The 14,803-nt window shown below is 47.4% G+C and overlaps 1 protein-coding gene and 1 long non-coding RNA gene across 4 annotated transcripts in view; one reads left to right on the forward strand and one right to left on the reverse strand.

The window, feature by feature from the left end:
- Positions 1–2,376, forward strand: part of DGUOK (deoxyguanosine kinase) — a 28,967-nt gene extending 26,591 nt beyond the window's left edge. For 2 of the 3 annotated variants that reach the window (XM_032352485.1, XM_032352486.1), the window contains 3 exons: positions 497–612; positions 1,620–1,719; positions 2,140–2,376. In XM_032352485.1, coding sequence (XP_032208376.1) covers positions 497–612; positions 1,620–1,719; positions 2,140–2,166 — 243 coding nt within the window. In that variant the 3' untranslated portion in view covers positions 2,167–2,376. The other variant, XM_032352487.1, reaches the window with a different exon arrangement.
- A 3,626-nt stretch (positions 2,377–6,002) lies between these two features.
- On the reverse strand, positions 6,003–7,830 carry LOC116595772. Its single transcript, XR_004287856.1, has 2 exons — positions 7,746–7,830; positions 6,003–6,871 (listed from the first exon to the last, which is right to left on the reverse strand). It is a non-coding gene; the product is annotated as an uncharacterized LOC116595772 (long non-coding RNA).
- Between the last annotated feature and the right edge of the window lie 6,973 nt (positions 7,831–14,803).

Here is a 14,803-nt window from a genome sequence, read left to right on the forward strand (position 1 = left end):
CTTGACACACCTTAACCTTGATGAGTCCTCACGGCATCCCCCAGGGTGAGTGGAGGGCAGGAAAGAAAAGCCCATAAAGGTTGCACCACTCGTACATGGTGAAGACAGGAAGTGAATCGTGGATTTTCTGACCTTAAGGCCTGTGCTAATCCCATGCACTTCACCGCCTCCAGAAAGCAGAGAGCCAGAGGACTCCTGCCATGGTCTAGGTGAGAGGTGATGAGGACCTGACGAAGGCAGAGGTGAGGGAGATGAAAGGGGATTTAGTGACTTCCTGGATGGGCTTGGGAGGAGGAAAAAGCAGGGTAATTACAGCTCCCCAGGGTGGATGAAGTTTGCCATTAACCTGTGATCATAAGGAAACAAGAAAGTAGAAGCAAGGTCGGGGCTTATCATTCCCAGGTTGGATGTTATCAGGAGTGGGTCCTAGAACCCCCGAAGACCCCGAAGCCACGATAACGCGTGAGCTCAGCATGGCCTGGGGATTGTCTTGTAGGTTTGTTTGAAGAGACTCCACCAGAGGGCCAGGAAAGAGGAGAAGGGAGTTGAGCTGGCGTATCTGGAGCAGCTTCATGGTCAGCACGAAGCCTGGCTTGTTCACAAGACAACTGAGTAAGTGGAGAAGACAGCACCACACAGACACCTGCCTTCCTACAGCCAGGTGCTCAAACACAAGTTCAACAGGCAGCCCCCTGAGAAGGTTCAGGATAGACCAAGTGGTTAGAAATCTGAGAAGCTCAGTATTAGCTATAATCTGTATTTTTTTTTTTAAAGATTTTATTTATTTATTTGTCAGAGAGCGAGCGAGAGCGAGCACAGGCAGACAGAGTGGAAGGCAGAGTCAGAGGGAGAAGCAGGCTCCCTGCGGAGCAAGGAGCCCGATGCGGGACTCGATCCCAGGACGCTGGGATCATGACCTGAGCCGAAGGCAGCTGCTTAACCAACTGAGCCACCCAGGCGTCCCTATAATCTGTATATTTTAAGAGGCATTTTATTAGATTCTGTTTCTCCAGCTTTTTTGTTTTTTAACATTTCCCTAGATTGAACATTTTAATGATGGTGATAGAGTTGACACAGGGCGAAGGGCTGAAAAACTTCAGAGAAATTTTCCATTTTACTAAGCTGACAGTCCTAGTTTTGGACTTTCCTCCCTCCAGGCTTGGTATATAGTCCACTTGAAATGTTTGGGGCTCTGACCTTCAGTATCCATCTCAAGACTAAATTAGAGAAATTTCAGCCTTCTTCTTTGTAGCCAACTTTATTAAATACTTTTTTTTTTTTAATTGTAATTTATATGCGGTTCCATTGTGAAGCCTTGTGACTTTAGGTCTGTTCTGTGGATTATTAAGACATAGTGAGTATGTGAAGGGTCAGCTTTGTTTTATCTTTTTTTTTTTTTTTAATAGATTTTATTTATTTATTTCACAGACAGAGATCACAAGTAGGCAGAGAGGCAGGCAGAGAGAGAGGAGGAAGCGGGCTCCCTGCTGAGTAGAAAGTCCAATATGGGGCTCAATCCCAGGACCCTGGGATCATGACCTGAGCCGAAGGCAGAGGCTTTAACCCAGTGAGCCCCCCTGGCGCCCCAGCTTTCTTTTTTCTGTTCATGCTTCTTACAGGCTCCACTTTGAGGCTCTGCTGAACATTCCAGTGCTGGTGTTAGATGTCAATGAAGATTTTTCTGAAGAAGTAACCAAACAAGAGGAACTCATGAAAAAGGTGGAAGAGGACCTTAACTCCTGCTTCTAGTGATTTTCCTTTATTGCACTTTAATCTTTGCTTCAGACTTCAGTGTAATGGGCCTTGTGCTTCAAATTGCATTTCACACTCTAAAGCCTACAGGGCCTTGTACAAGTCACAAATACAGTCCCTATTCTCTAAAGCATTTTGGGCTAATAATTGTTAAATAATAGACTTGCTCCCTAACTTCCTCCTCAAAGGTATTTTTGGACTGGGGAAATGCAATTTCTGGATTCTCTTTCCAGCTCAGCCACTTCCACTACATGACCCTGTGCAAGTTTCATTTCCTCCCCTTTCCAATTTTTCCTAATTTACAACACCTCGTACCAGTGTGGGTGGACTAATGTAGAGTCTGCTGAAAATGTGAAATTTAACTTTTGGTTTTTCTCTTTCCCACAGGTAAACACCTTTGTAAAGAATCTGTAACCGGTACTGGGATGTTCTGGCCGTGACCTGGGCTCTCTGGCTTTCTAAAGCTGGAAAAATCCTAAGTCCTGTACCTTGCCATCTCCTTTTACCCCTAGAGTCCTCTGACCCTCGGGTCCCTGGTTAGTGTTAGCCTTTGACTTTGCAATTTCCGTCTGTTATATCTCAAGGACTTCTAAAATAAAGTGGAAGTTTTGCTTCTTTTGCTAATCCGGTTGTTGGTTTCTCTCTTGGTCCCTACTCTGAATTCCCCTCTAGATGAGCCATTTTCACCTGAGGACAGTCAGAGCTTTTCCTCTTGAATCCTTTGCCACCCAGACTTCCTTATGTCTGCTTATTCCCTGACATGCCCGGGGCAGGGATTGTTCCCAGGATTCCCAACCAAGCCCTACCCTGGGCATGAAAGGGAAGTATGGTGGCTCAGGAGAGGGTGGACACTCTGTGCGAGCCCCAGAGCTAGGGATGGAATCCAAACTCTAGGATGTTCCTTTCTCTCTTCCCATCCAGCACTCTTATTAGGGGGGCACGGGGCACTCAGATTTTTGTGCTAGAGCTGAAGATCCTGGACCAAAGGGGAGAAAGAAAGGGAGAAAACAAATCCGGAGCCCCATAGTTCAGCATCTCACATTTAGGGCTCGGTCATCCCAGCATGCTGGCCTTTCCAAAGTATTGTACCCACTGAGTGTCATGTGCTCTCAACGGAGTGACTGCTGGAAGGAGAATCTTTTCGTGCTGCGCTTGAAGCTCCAAGGACACTCATTATTAAGGGAGAAAAACACACGGCTCTGTAGACTTGAAGTGCTCCATTGCAAGAAGCCTGCAGGTCCCTGATTCCCCGGGAGTGGATTTCCTGCACTGAGCCCTCAACAGTTGTGCGCAAGCACACAGGAAAATGAATAGGCTCAGGCAGCAGTGTCCTGGAAGACAGAAACCTGCGTTTTCCTTTATGCTTGGGAAAATGAGTATGAGCTTGGCTTCTGACAAATGCGTGCCATTGCAAAATAGAAACACAGTGTTTCTTTGCCTTAAATTTTCAACAGCTTTATTGAGATATAATTCATGTACCATACAATTCAGTGTACAGTTCAGTGGTTTTTAGTATAGTCCATAGGGTTGTGCAACCATGACCACAGTCAATTCCAGAATGTCTTAAGCACCCCAAGAAAATTCCCCATCCCTTGTCACCTCTGCTTCTCCCACCCCAGGCCAGCTCTGGGCAGCCACCAAGCTACTTTTGTCTCAATCTAGATTTGTCTTTTCTGGACATTTCATATAAATGGAATCACATAAGATGTGGCCTCTTGGGAATGGTTTCTTTCACTTTGAAGGATTTCAGGGTTCAGCCATGTTGTACTATACATCAGTACATCATTTCTTTTTTATAACTAAATATTTCATTGTATGGCCATACCACATTTTGTTCACCCATTCATCTACTGATAGACTTGGATTCTACTTTCTGGCTATTGTGAATAATGCTATGAAAATTCACATATGAGTTTTTAGATTTTAATTTTTCTTGGGTATATACCAAGGAATGGAATTACTGGGTCCAGTGGTAACTCCATCTTTAATTTTTGGAGGAACTGCTAAACTTTTCTGAAATGGCTGCACCATTTTACATTCTCTGGAGCAATATATGAGAGCTCCAGTCTCCCCAGGTCCTTGCCAACACTTGCTGTCATTCTGATTATGGCCATCTTAGTATCCCGTCATGGTTTTGATTTATATTCCCTGATGGCTGTAATGATGTTGAGCATCCTTTCATGTTCTTACTGGTCATTTGTATTCCTTCTTTGGAAAAATACCTCTTCAATTCAACAGACAAACTCCTTTGTCCATTTTTCAGTTAAGGTTCTTTGGCTTTTTATTGTTGAGTTGTATGAGACTTTAGATATTCTGGATACAGGGGCCCCTGGGTGGCTCAGTGGGTTAAGCCGCTGCCTTCGGCTCAGGTCATGATCTCAGGGTCCTGGGATCGAGTCCCGCATTGGGCTCTCTGCTCAGCAGGGAGGCTGCTTCCTCCTCTCTCTGACTGCCTCTCTGTCTACTTGTAATCTCTGTCTGTCAAATAAGTAAATAAATAAAATCTTTAAAAAAAAAAAGATATTCTGGTTACAAGCTTTTATCAGAGACATGATTTATAAATATTTTCTTCCATTCTGTGGGGTGTATTTTGATAGTGTGCTCTGAAGCACAAAAGTTTGTAATTTTGACAAGGTCTAGTTTAGTCATTTGTGCTTTTGGTGGCATGTCTAAGAAAATTTTGAACAACGCAAGGTGACAAAAGTTTGCGCCTACATTTTCTTCAAAGAGTTGCATAGTTTTGGCTCTTACATTAGGCCTGTGATTGATTTTGAGTTAATTTTGGTGTGTGGTGTAAGGAAGGATTCAGTTTCATTCTTTGGCATGTGCATATCCAGTTGTCCCACCATTAGTTGGAAAGATAATTCTCTTCTCCCACTGAATTGTCTTGTCACTGTTGTGGAAAATCAGACCCACTTGTTCTTGCATCTGTTGACTGCTTCAGGCTTTGGACAAGAAAACAGATGAACATAGGATGTGAGCTATGTTTTAGAAACTCAATGGTTTGGGTTCTTTAGCTTTGAGGGGCCCAAATGTTTAATTTCCATTTCCATTTCCAGGAATTTCTAACGCAGAAATCTATAGACCCAGAGTAAGAGCATGAGGCCCACTCCTTCACTCAGTTAACCAGTCCTCATCAAACACTTGTATCTGCTCTCTGCTAGAGACCGAGGAGAAAACAGTGAGCACAATAGAAGGCAGACCTTGTCCTTACTGTGCAGAATTAATCTAATGGTGAATGTGAAAGACCCTGAGCGAGTAATTGCAGCTTTGGTGGCCATTCCAAAAGGAGAAGTGGAGGTGGTGTGGCAGCCTACAGCAGAAGGAGCCAACATAACCTAGGACAGCTCCCCCAAGAAAGTGACAGCTGTTCTGAGTTCTGAAGAATGAATGGGGCAGGTCATTCAGGCAGGGAAAAAAGTTGTAGGCCAAGGCCTCTGTATGAGAATGAGGCATTAAGCCCAGCTTGTCAAAACTGAATGAGGCTAGGTGGTTTATAATTTAGCAACACACTGCTATCCTTCACATTTTCTACTCAGCCTGAAAACCTGGAAATCCAGCATTTCTTTCCCTGTGTACCCTTAGCCCTTTAGAAAGAGAATGTTCTGTAGGATAGTGCCATCAACAATCTCAACCTGGATGAAATAATGTGCCCTTTTCCCGACTGGTAGCTGAGAAAGTGGTTTAGCGAGGAGCTGTAGCTCTGGACCTCAATTGAGCATCTGAGGAGCGGTGCTCTGGGAGGGGTGTTTAAACACCAAGACCAGCTCTGCACAGTCTAGCTGGTCTGGTGGCCATCCCACTCCTCATTTAGGGTGTCCTCCAATGTCACAGAACTTGGATTAACACATAAAAGTAACTAGATTTCATTCTCGTTTATGATGTGGTAAAACCTGTTCTTCTGGAACTAGAATATTACCTTGATGGGTTTATAATGTGAACCAAGATTGCGAAAGTTCTCAAACTCTCAGGCTTTCGACATGAAGGGAAAGGTGATAGTTTCAGGTGAAAAAGGCTGCTTGTTAAATGCAAACACTAGAACTCCGGGGACTCTGGAGCAAGGGAAGAACAGGCACTTTAAACTGAAAGACTGCTCAACCCTCAGCCTTCACTTTAGGGAGTGGCCAGCTTACATCTGGACCACTTTCTCCTCTGTTGGTCTCTTTTAGCTGTTCAATTATTTGGAGTGTCCCTTGGTTCATTTCTATCTTTACCCACTGTTCTGAGTGATTTCATGTTATTTTTTTTTCTTTTTTTGTGCTGCCATATCAAGTTGCCACAATGTGGCTTAAAGTAGCACATTTAACTTCTAGTTCTACAGTCAGAACTCTGACATGAGTCCCACTGAGCTCGAATCAGATGATCAGCAGGCCTGCATTCCTTTCTGGAGGTTCTGGAGGAGAATCTGTTTCCTTGCCTTTTCTGTCTTCTCGAGGCTGCCCACATTCCCTGACTTGTGGCCCCTTCTCCTGCCTTCAAGACCAGCAAAGTCTCTGACCCTCCTTCCGTGGTCACATTTCTTTCTGACTGCAGCCAGGGAAGCTTCTCTGCTTTTAAGGACCCGCGTGATTATACTGGGGCCGAATACTCTCCCCATCTCAAGATCTTTAGCCTTAATTAAATCTGTGAAGTCCCTTTTGTTATTAAGATAACATACAAGTGTCGAGGATCAGGACCTGGATGTCTTTGGAGGGCTGTTATTCACCCTTGCAGAGATCTCAACGCCATGGCTCCTACTATCATGACGGGGTGAGGACCTCTGAAGAGCTTGCAAACGTGGAAAATGTGAGTCATTTGTAATAGCAGAGGGAATAGTGCAAAAAACCTGTGTATCCCCATTACCCACACCCTGGCCCAATCAGCCTAGGATCCCTAGGAACAAATCTGTAGTTTGACAAAATCCGATTTACTAATTCATTGCAATGAGGGAGGCCACACGGGAGGAACTAGGGGTATCTGACCAAACAGGAAAAGAGAGAATTAGAGGATTTGGGGGAAGGATAGAGTTTAGGCCAAAATGTAAATGAAGCAGTGCTTTGACAGGCTCAAAGCAAAGCAGGTCTATATATACAGGAGCCAACACCTGGTCTGAACTGCACAGTAGACCCGGATTCATTTCCTGCAAAAATACAAAGTTAAGGTAAATGTGGACTGTTGGGTTCAGAAGCCCCTTATCAGAAGCTCTGAACCTGAGGTGCAAACCGAGAGCGCTGCTCAAAGTGACTTAGATCCTCCTGGCAACAGAAGGGGGTTTCATTTTTACTGATAAAATTTCAAACAGTGAAATTTCTGATGGTCCATCGTTTTAGAGAACAAGGTTTCTCAGTGAGTCAGAAAGCAGCAGTTCCGCAAAGAAGGGGGCGGTTATGATGCCTTAGCTGCCCTTGGGAGGAATATTGTTCCACAGTAACTTTGTAGCCCTCCAGCTTTAGTTTTCTTAGTCTGAGCTAATTTTTACTTTCTCACCCACCTTGGTTATCTATTCAGAGCAAATCTGGTGTCACTTTGGACCAAATCACCACCCTCTGATTGTTTTGAAGCAAATCCCGGACAGGAGGATGACTTTGAAAGCTAGCTCTGTCCAGACCTCTGGGAATCATTACCTGCCTATCCCTTCTGCTCAGCGTGTGTAAAACAGTTCCTCGCCTCCACACCACCCCAGGCAGCAAAGCCTGTTTCTCTGGCTTCTCCATGCTTGCAGGTGACCACAGGAGGAGTCCTCCCTGTCCTCCAACTCTCTTTCTATACCCTTTCTCCCCAGATTCTGCTTGTTCCCCTCGGAAAGCTCTCAGACCTTCCCTGCACCTCCGTGTCTGCCGCTCTAGCTGCAGGTGTGCAGGGCACGGTGCGGTCCAGTCCCCCAGATTCCTCGACTCCACCTCCTCTCTCGCAGCAGACCCCAGCTCCCTTCCCAGCATGGCCCTGTCAGGAGCGGCCACAACGCCCACTCCCTGCCCGCCCCGTACTTCTACCAGCAAGCCACCACAGCTCACCCGTGGGCCAGCGTCCCCCCTTATCTGCTGTTTCACTTCCCTGCGGTCTCGGTTACCAGCAGTCAGCCATGTTCTGGAAGCAGATGGTCCTCCTGACGGGTTGTGGGAAAGTCCCAAGCCGCCCCATGCTGCGTCACACCGCCTACGTCATTCCCCTCACTTCATCTCATCACATGGGTTGTCGCATCTCACAGCATCACCAGGAGAAGGGTGAGCACAGCACAGTAAGATTTGGGGAGAGAGCACAGTCACAAAACTTACAGTGTCTTAATTGTTCTATTTTGTCATCAATGATGAATTCGCTGTTAATCTACAGTGCCTAATTTATAAATCAAACTTAAACTTTATCAGAGATATGTACGTGTAGGAGTAAAAATAGTATATATAGGGATTGGGGACGACCTGTGGTTTCAGGTTTCCAGCGGGGGTCTTGGAACGTACCCGCCCCCCCAGAAAAGGGGAGACCACTGTACAAAGAGAACTGTGGTTACTCTCTAAAAGCACAGCTTCCAGTCAGGTCTTCTGCCAGCCCCTGCCCCTTCCCACTCCTGCCTCCCACCATGACTGCCCCTCAGTCCCCTCAGTCCTTTCTGTGGAGAAGCGTTAGAGCTGCCATGTTTATACAACCTCACCAGCCTCCACTCCTACCATAAACCCCACAAGACTACCTTGCTTCCAGAAGACAGCTTGTGTTTCCCACATAGTGAAATGCTTCTCTCTCATCGTCTCCCACTCTTTCTTTTTACTGAAAAGAACTACTGATTCTGCCAGTCCCCAGTCTACTCTCTCTGGGAGGCTCTAGCCTCGCCTCACACAGAAGGAGCCAGTGTTTGTGCTCTTGGACACAGTGCTTATTAAACTCGTCCGACTCTGTATCAGACCTGAATGAAAGTTGACTGGAGACCTCTCTCCCCACTTGGGCTTTGCCATTTTTGACACAGACCATGTCTTGGTGGCTTAGCACAGTGCTTGGCTTTTATCTATTTACTGCTCTTTGGTGAGCGCCTAATATAGACTTGCTAAATAAATGAATGAGGTAACTGGAGACATGGTCTGCCCTTTCTGGGGTCATCGGGTTTGGGAGCTCCATGTTATAATCACCAAAGTATGAAGTGCCTTCTGTGTGCTAAGTACTACAAGGATATGCAAAAAAATTATGAGGCCAGACCCCACCCTCAAGTTAAAGGAGCTGATGATTATTGAATACCTACTGTGTGCCAGTAGGTACCCTGTGGAACACTTTTATTTATTTGTTTATTTATTTTAAAGATTTTATTTATTTATTTGACAGAGAGCAGGGAGAGCAGCAGACAGAGAGAAAGAAGCAGGCTCCCCGTCGAGCAGGGAGCCCAATGCGGGGCTTGATCCCAGGACCCTGGGATCATGACCTGAGCTGAAGGCAGATGCTTAACCGACTGAGCCCCCCAGGTGCCCCGCTGAACACTTTTTAAATGTGATTTCATCCTCTCAGTAATCTTATGAAGGAGGTTTAAGGTCCCTGTTTTTACCAGTGAGGAAAGAGAAGCTCAGGGAAGTTAGGGACTCCCCCAGGCTCCTCCTGCACTAAGTGGTGGAGCGAGGGCTCAAACCTGACTCCAGCGTCTGCTCTCTTCCCACAACACACTGCTTGTTAAGGGAGACAAGACAACGCTTTCAGAGAAGAAGGTCAGCATGCATTTCTTTGGCTCCCTCTTTAGATTTATCAGTCCACTGGAGTTGCCCAGGCAGGCAGAACTTCGGGCCTGCTAGTGCTGCGACATGGAGGCCCCCACATATGTCCTGAATATGCCTTTGGCTCGCCTGGCCCTGAGAAGGCAGCCATGCTTCCAGTGGCCCAGAGCTCTTCTCTCTGGCAACCACAAGGTGTTGAGTCCCTCCAGGCACCAGGCATTAAGGTGCATTTGGAAATTCGGTGAAGATTCTGGAATGCGTTTACAAATACCTTTCTATCCAACTTCCTGGTCCAACGTGGATGTTGCTATCAGACAATTCTCCTAAAACAGCTTTAATCATATTCAGTCTTCTCCTTTAACAAGATTGGCATCTAAATGCAAAGTGGTATCCTGGATTGGAACCCAAAATAGAGAAAGGACATTGGTGGAAAAACTAGTGGAATCCAAATTGAAACTCCAAAGCCTGGAGTTGAGTAAATAGTAATATGCAAGTGTCGGCTTCTTAGTTTCAGCAAATGTAGCATACAATGCAAGACATCAGCATCAAGGGAAACTGGGTGAAGGGTATATGGAAACTCTGTGCTACCTTTGCAACTTTTCAGTCAATCTAAAATTATTCTAAAACTGGGGCACTGGACTGGCTCAGTCAGTAGAGCATGTGACTCTTGATCTCAGGACTGTGGGGTCAAGCCCCACGTTGGGCATAGAGCTTACTTAAAAAAATTATTCCAAAATAAAAATTTATTTAAAAAAAAAAAAGTTAGGGGCACCTGGGTGGCTCAGTGGGTTAAGCCTCTACCTTCAGCTCAGGTCATGATCTCCGGGTTCTGGGATAGAGTCCTGCATAGGGCTCTCTGCTCGGTGGAAAGCCTGCTTCTTCCCCTCTCTCTACCTGTCTCTCTGCCTACTTGTGATCTCTCTCTGTCAAATAAATAAATAAAATCTTTTTAAAAAAAATAAAAAATAGAAAAGAATGTTTGTGCCTCTTACAAGGTAATGACCAAGCTCCTGAACTGGGCTTTTGGGATCCTCCCGCCTTAATCTTCCCCTACCCTGTGGAAGAATCCTCTGGTCTAGCTGAGTGGTTTTACTCACTGTCCTCTGCACAAAGTTTGTGCTCCCCTCCCCACTGTGTTGTCCCTAGCCACGCACCCTGCTGGACGGATAAACTGCCAAGGAGTCGTCATGGTCCTTAATTGCAAACGGAAGCCGGTTACGATGGACCTAGTGAAGCTCAACTTCAAGGCTGTCATTTGCAAGGTTCCAGAGTGTCCGGCGTGGCTGTTATGAGAACATGATCCCTAGTAACGGCTCCTGCCACACAAATTTCCTCCTGGACTCGAGCCTCTGGTAGGTATATCTTAGTTGCAGTCTCAGCCACAGGCCCTTGGCATGCCAGGTAGCTGCAAGGAAATCTGAGAAAGGTGGTATCTGAGTTTTCCTCTTCACCGTGTGAGGCTGGCTCTCCCTCCAAGCACAGTGGGCAGGTCCCCGAACACAGGAAGAGGATTCATTCACTGCTTCTCCACAAAGTGGCACATGTTCACTACAGGTGGGCTTTCTAGAACAAAGCTCACACTCGGGAGAGCGGCCCAGGTGACACTTGCAAAACCAGCTTAGTTTGGCCCAGAGGCTGCCTGGTCCACACTATGCTCCTGCATTTGATTCATCAGGCCAGGGCCAAGGGCACTTCATCTCCCGAGAGCACTTGAATTAAAACGCTGTGCATGTCTTTGGGAGTGGCAATGGAAAAGAATAGTACTGGGGAGCGGCAGCCTCCTCCGAAGCTGGGGACGTTCCCCAAGGCAAGAGAATGCCTGTGTTCTCTGTATCTGCGGTGGTCTGTCCCCCCGCCGGCTGCCACAGTTAGAAATGGGGGGGCATTGGACTCCTCCCTCTCACTCATCCCCAGCAGCTGGCTGATCCTCTGGGGCTAGCAGTTGCCCCCTGCTGTTTCCCAGCTCTTGTCCCCAGCAAGCATCCTCTTCAGTGGCTGACCTCCCCAGCTGGGCCAGGCGCCTTTGTGCTCTTGCTGAGTGCCCTTTGCGTGTCTCTTCTGGTAGCCTTTGCCACCGGAGCATCAAAATGGTCTATTTCCTCATATCTTCAGTAGATCACTGACTATGTCTTATGAGTCTTTTTATCTCTGGTGCCTGGCACATGGGATATGCTGCTCAGTAACTATTAGACAAATGGAAAGAAGAAGGACAAAGGGGAGAAGAGTAGGCTAAGCTTGAGAAGGGTCCCTGGACTGAGCACTGAAATGCGCCCCCCCCCTTACTCCTACCCTTTTTGCTGCTAGCAACGTGCCCCATGCTCGTCAGGTCCCAGACCAGCTCCCAGCCGGGGACTGAGCATAAACGGTACAAGCAGAAGACAGCCAGGGAGCCCTCTGAGTCCTCTTGTAGGACTGCCCTAGGTGATCCCGGGGCCTTTGGGGACCAGGCAGGGCCTCATGAGAAGGGAATTGCAGGAGACAGAAGAGGCCCCAGGCCCTAGCTGGGTAATATTGCAACATTAGCCCCAGATTGCCCTCTGCAGGCTTCTTCTACCCAAGAAAGATATAAACTTAAGTCACTGCTGTTTGTATCATTGTATACATTGTATACATTGTATACATATCACCGTATATAGCTCAACTAGTAACCCAGTGGCTCTAAACTTGCCGAGACATTCTCTCTTGCCTCCTCTGGGGCCCTGCTTGCAGGACAGGTGTGTGTCAGAAACCTTGCAGCCAGAAACCCCAGAGACCAGCACTGGAGACCCCCCTGCAGTGGATAGACGGTTCCTGGGTCCCCGGGACCAGCACAGGGGAAGAACGAGGTAAGGGGGTGGAGAAAAGCCGTGCCACCCTGGGCCAGTCGTTGGGCCTAGATACTCCTTAGGTTCCTTGCTCTGAAAACAAGAAATATGGTCCTCTAAGTTCTTATAGCTTCAAGCTCAAAGTATTTGCCTTATGAATGAAAAAGTAGTATGGAAGAGATGGAGCACTTGGGTTTAAGTATCACACCTGGGCTCCAATCCCAGTCGGGCCACGAACAAGCTATGCAACTTTCACCAGTTCCAGAACCTCTCTGAGCCTCTGTGTTCCCCAAGTCTGAAAGTGAAACTGTCTTTGCTCCCATTTTGCAGGGCCATTCCAAGATTAGAAATGCCGTAGACAAAATTCTGGGCACAGAGTAGCTGCTCAGTAAGTGGAGCCGGTAGGTGTTTGGGTGGAAAATCTTTCAGAGAGCCTAGCTGAACTGAGCCTCGGAGATGAGGTGCAGAACAGGACGGGAGGCAGAAAGTAAGGACAGACCAGGCAGGTAAGGGGTGTGGGCAAAGGAAGGAAGACGCAGGACGTGATAGTGAAGTGGGGTTACCGTGTGGTCCCAAATGGGGAGAGAGGACGTGTGCCTAAGTGTGATGCAAGACAGACGAGAGCCATTGCTGCTTCCGGCGAAGGCAGCTGCACGGGTCCCATGGCCTGTGAGCCGGACACCACACGGGAAGAGGGTCTGTAGAGCAGAAGCTGGGATAAGTGGTTGTAGAGTTAGCGCCATGGACAAAGGTGGGGAGCTAGGAATGTGTCCTGGTGCGCATTCTGGGGGCGGGGAGGGCAACGAGGCAGATGAGGAATGCTCAAAGGCTTTAAACAGAGCCCTTGGGGCCGGCCCTCTGCTGTGCAAGGCAATGACAGGCCGGCCAGGCTCTGATGTTCACCCTGTGTACTACCAGCTTCCCCTTAGCACCTCGGCGTGGACTGAGTCTGTGAGGCCAGAGCCAGGATGCCTGGGTCTGGAAAGAGCCTCTGAGGTCCCCCGGGAGACCTGGCAAAGGGGCTGATACAGGACTTGTGTTCAGAAGGTGAAGGGCTTGGAGTGCAAGCAAGCAGGCATTCACTGCAGCTTCCTTCCCGCCTGGCGGCTGGCTGCGCGCCCTGAACTTGACCTCAGATGACCTGCGTGTTCCCTTCCTGGAAACGGTTCCATGGCCAGAAGCTGTGGAGCTTTGGCTTTGGATTTCTTTCTCCTTCAGAGCAGAGACTTTGCCGCTGCTGAGACCGGCTCTGCTGTAGAATTCTCCCTGCTACCTGAGCAGGACCTTGCTTTCCTCTCCGTCACCTGCCGGCTCGTGTCTGCAGCTCCCAAGCGCCCTCCCTGCCTCTTGTCTGCCTGCATGGTTCTCAGTTTTGTATCCGTGACTTTAAGAGTGTGAGATCACCGCATAGATAAGGACAGAGAGACCAAGGGGGAAGTGTAAAATGTTTTCCCCAGGCTGCACAGCGAATGTCTAGTTACTACAGTTACTATGGGCGGAGCCGGGACAGCCCAGGAGCCTGGCTCAGCCAGGGCTCTCTGTCCCGGCTGGGAGCTGCATAACGCTACACTCCTCAAATTCATGAAGGCGGGTGGTGTGCAAATCCAGATTAATGTCAGTGTCTCAAAACCCTTGGGTGAAAGTGAGTCTTGTTTCAGGCATTGTTCTTGTTAACAACACCTAATTGGTTGTTTTGTGGACTGGGTCAGCCCAAAAAATAATTCCAAAAATGCTTGGATTTGTCCAGTGTTGCTGATTAGTGTTGCCTTAAGAAACTAAATCCAGTATTAGCCCCGGTAAGGGGAAGGAACTGCAACATTTTCTCTTTAGTCAAATGCATAAGGTATACAGGAGACAGAGAGAGAGCATACTTACCAAAGAAAGGGACTAATTTCTAATCTGCATACAAACTAGAATTTGTTAATTCCAAGTAGGCTGCTTTGGCCCAAAGCCTTTTCAGATTTACCTTTGGAGCCAGTTTATGGGTCCCAGTAGAGAGCCAAGCTGTGGTCACCATTCAACAGGAATATGTTGAACATCTGGGTCCCAGGCTGTGTGCAGGGTGCTGGGAATAAGCGGGGTAGGGAGACAGGCACACGCGTGTTCTTCACGAGTGACCTCTTTGCTTAAAAAAAGACAGTCTTATCCAGGCTTGAATACCATCTTAATCATCAGGTTTGGTTCTGAAAGATATTTTTGACTATTTTCTAAAATTAAGCTCCTCTTCAAAGGATAGAGAATGAATTCACTGATTGAAACTACCCAGAAAAAAAAATGTAGCTGAGACAAAGGCAATCTCAAAAGAGGAATTCCCAAGACATTTTAAGCAGTGGCCACGCAGCCTCCCAAGGAGATGGTTAAATAAGAACACGCATTTGGAAGCAGTAGGTATTTAAAATGCAAAGGCACATTTTCATGAGAACAAGGTTTGGGCTTCTGGAAGGCAGCCATCTCTCAAAGCAAGATGACCAAATGGTCTGAACCAACTCAGATCTATTGGCTGCTGTCCACTGGCCATGAGCCCTTAGGCTAAGACCGTCCTGGGCATCCACATCTGACAGCACCTGCCCACCGAATCTCCAA

Source organism: Mustela erminea, chromosome 7, assembly GCF_009829155.1.
Source record: "Mustela erminea isolate mMusErm1 chromosome 7, mMusErm1.Pri, whole genome shotgun sequence".
Taxonomy (NCBI): Eukaryota; Metazoa; Chordata; class Mammalia; order Carnivora; family Mustelidae; genus Mustela; species Mustela erminea.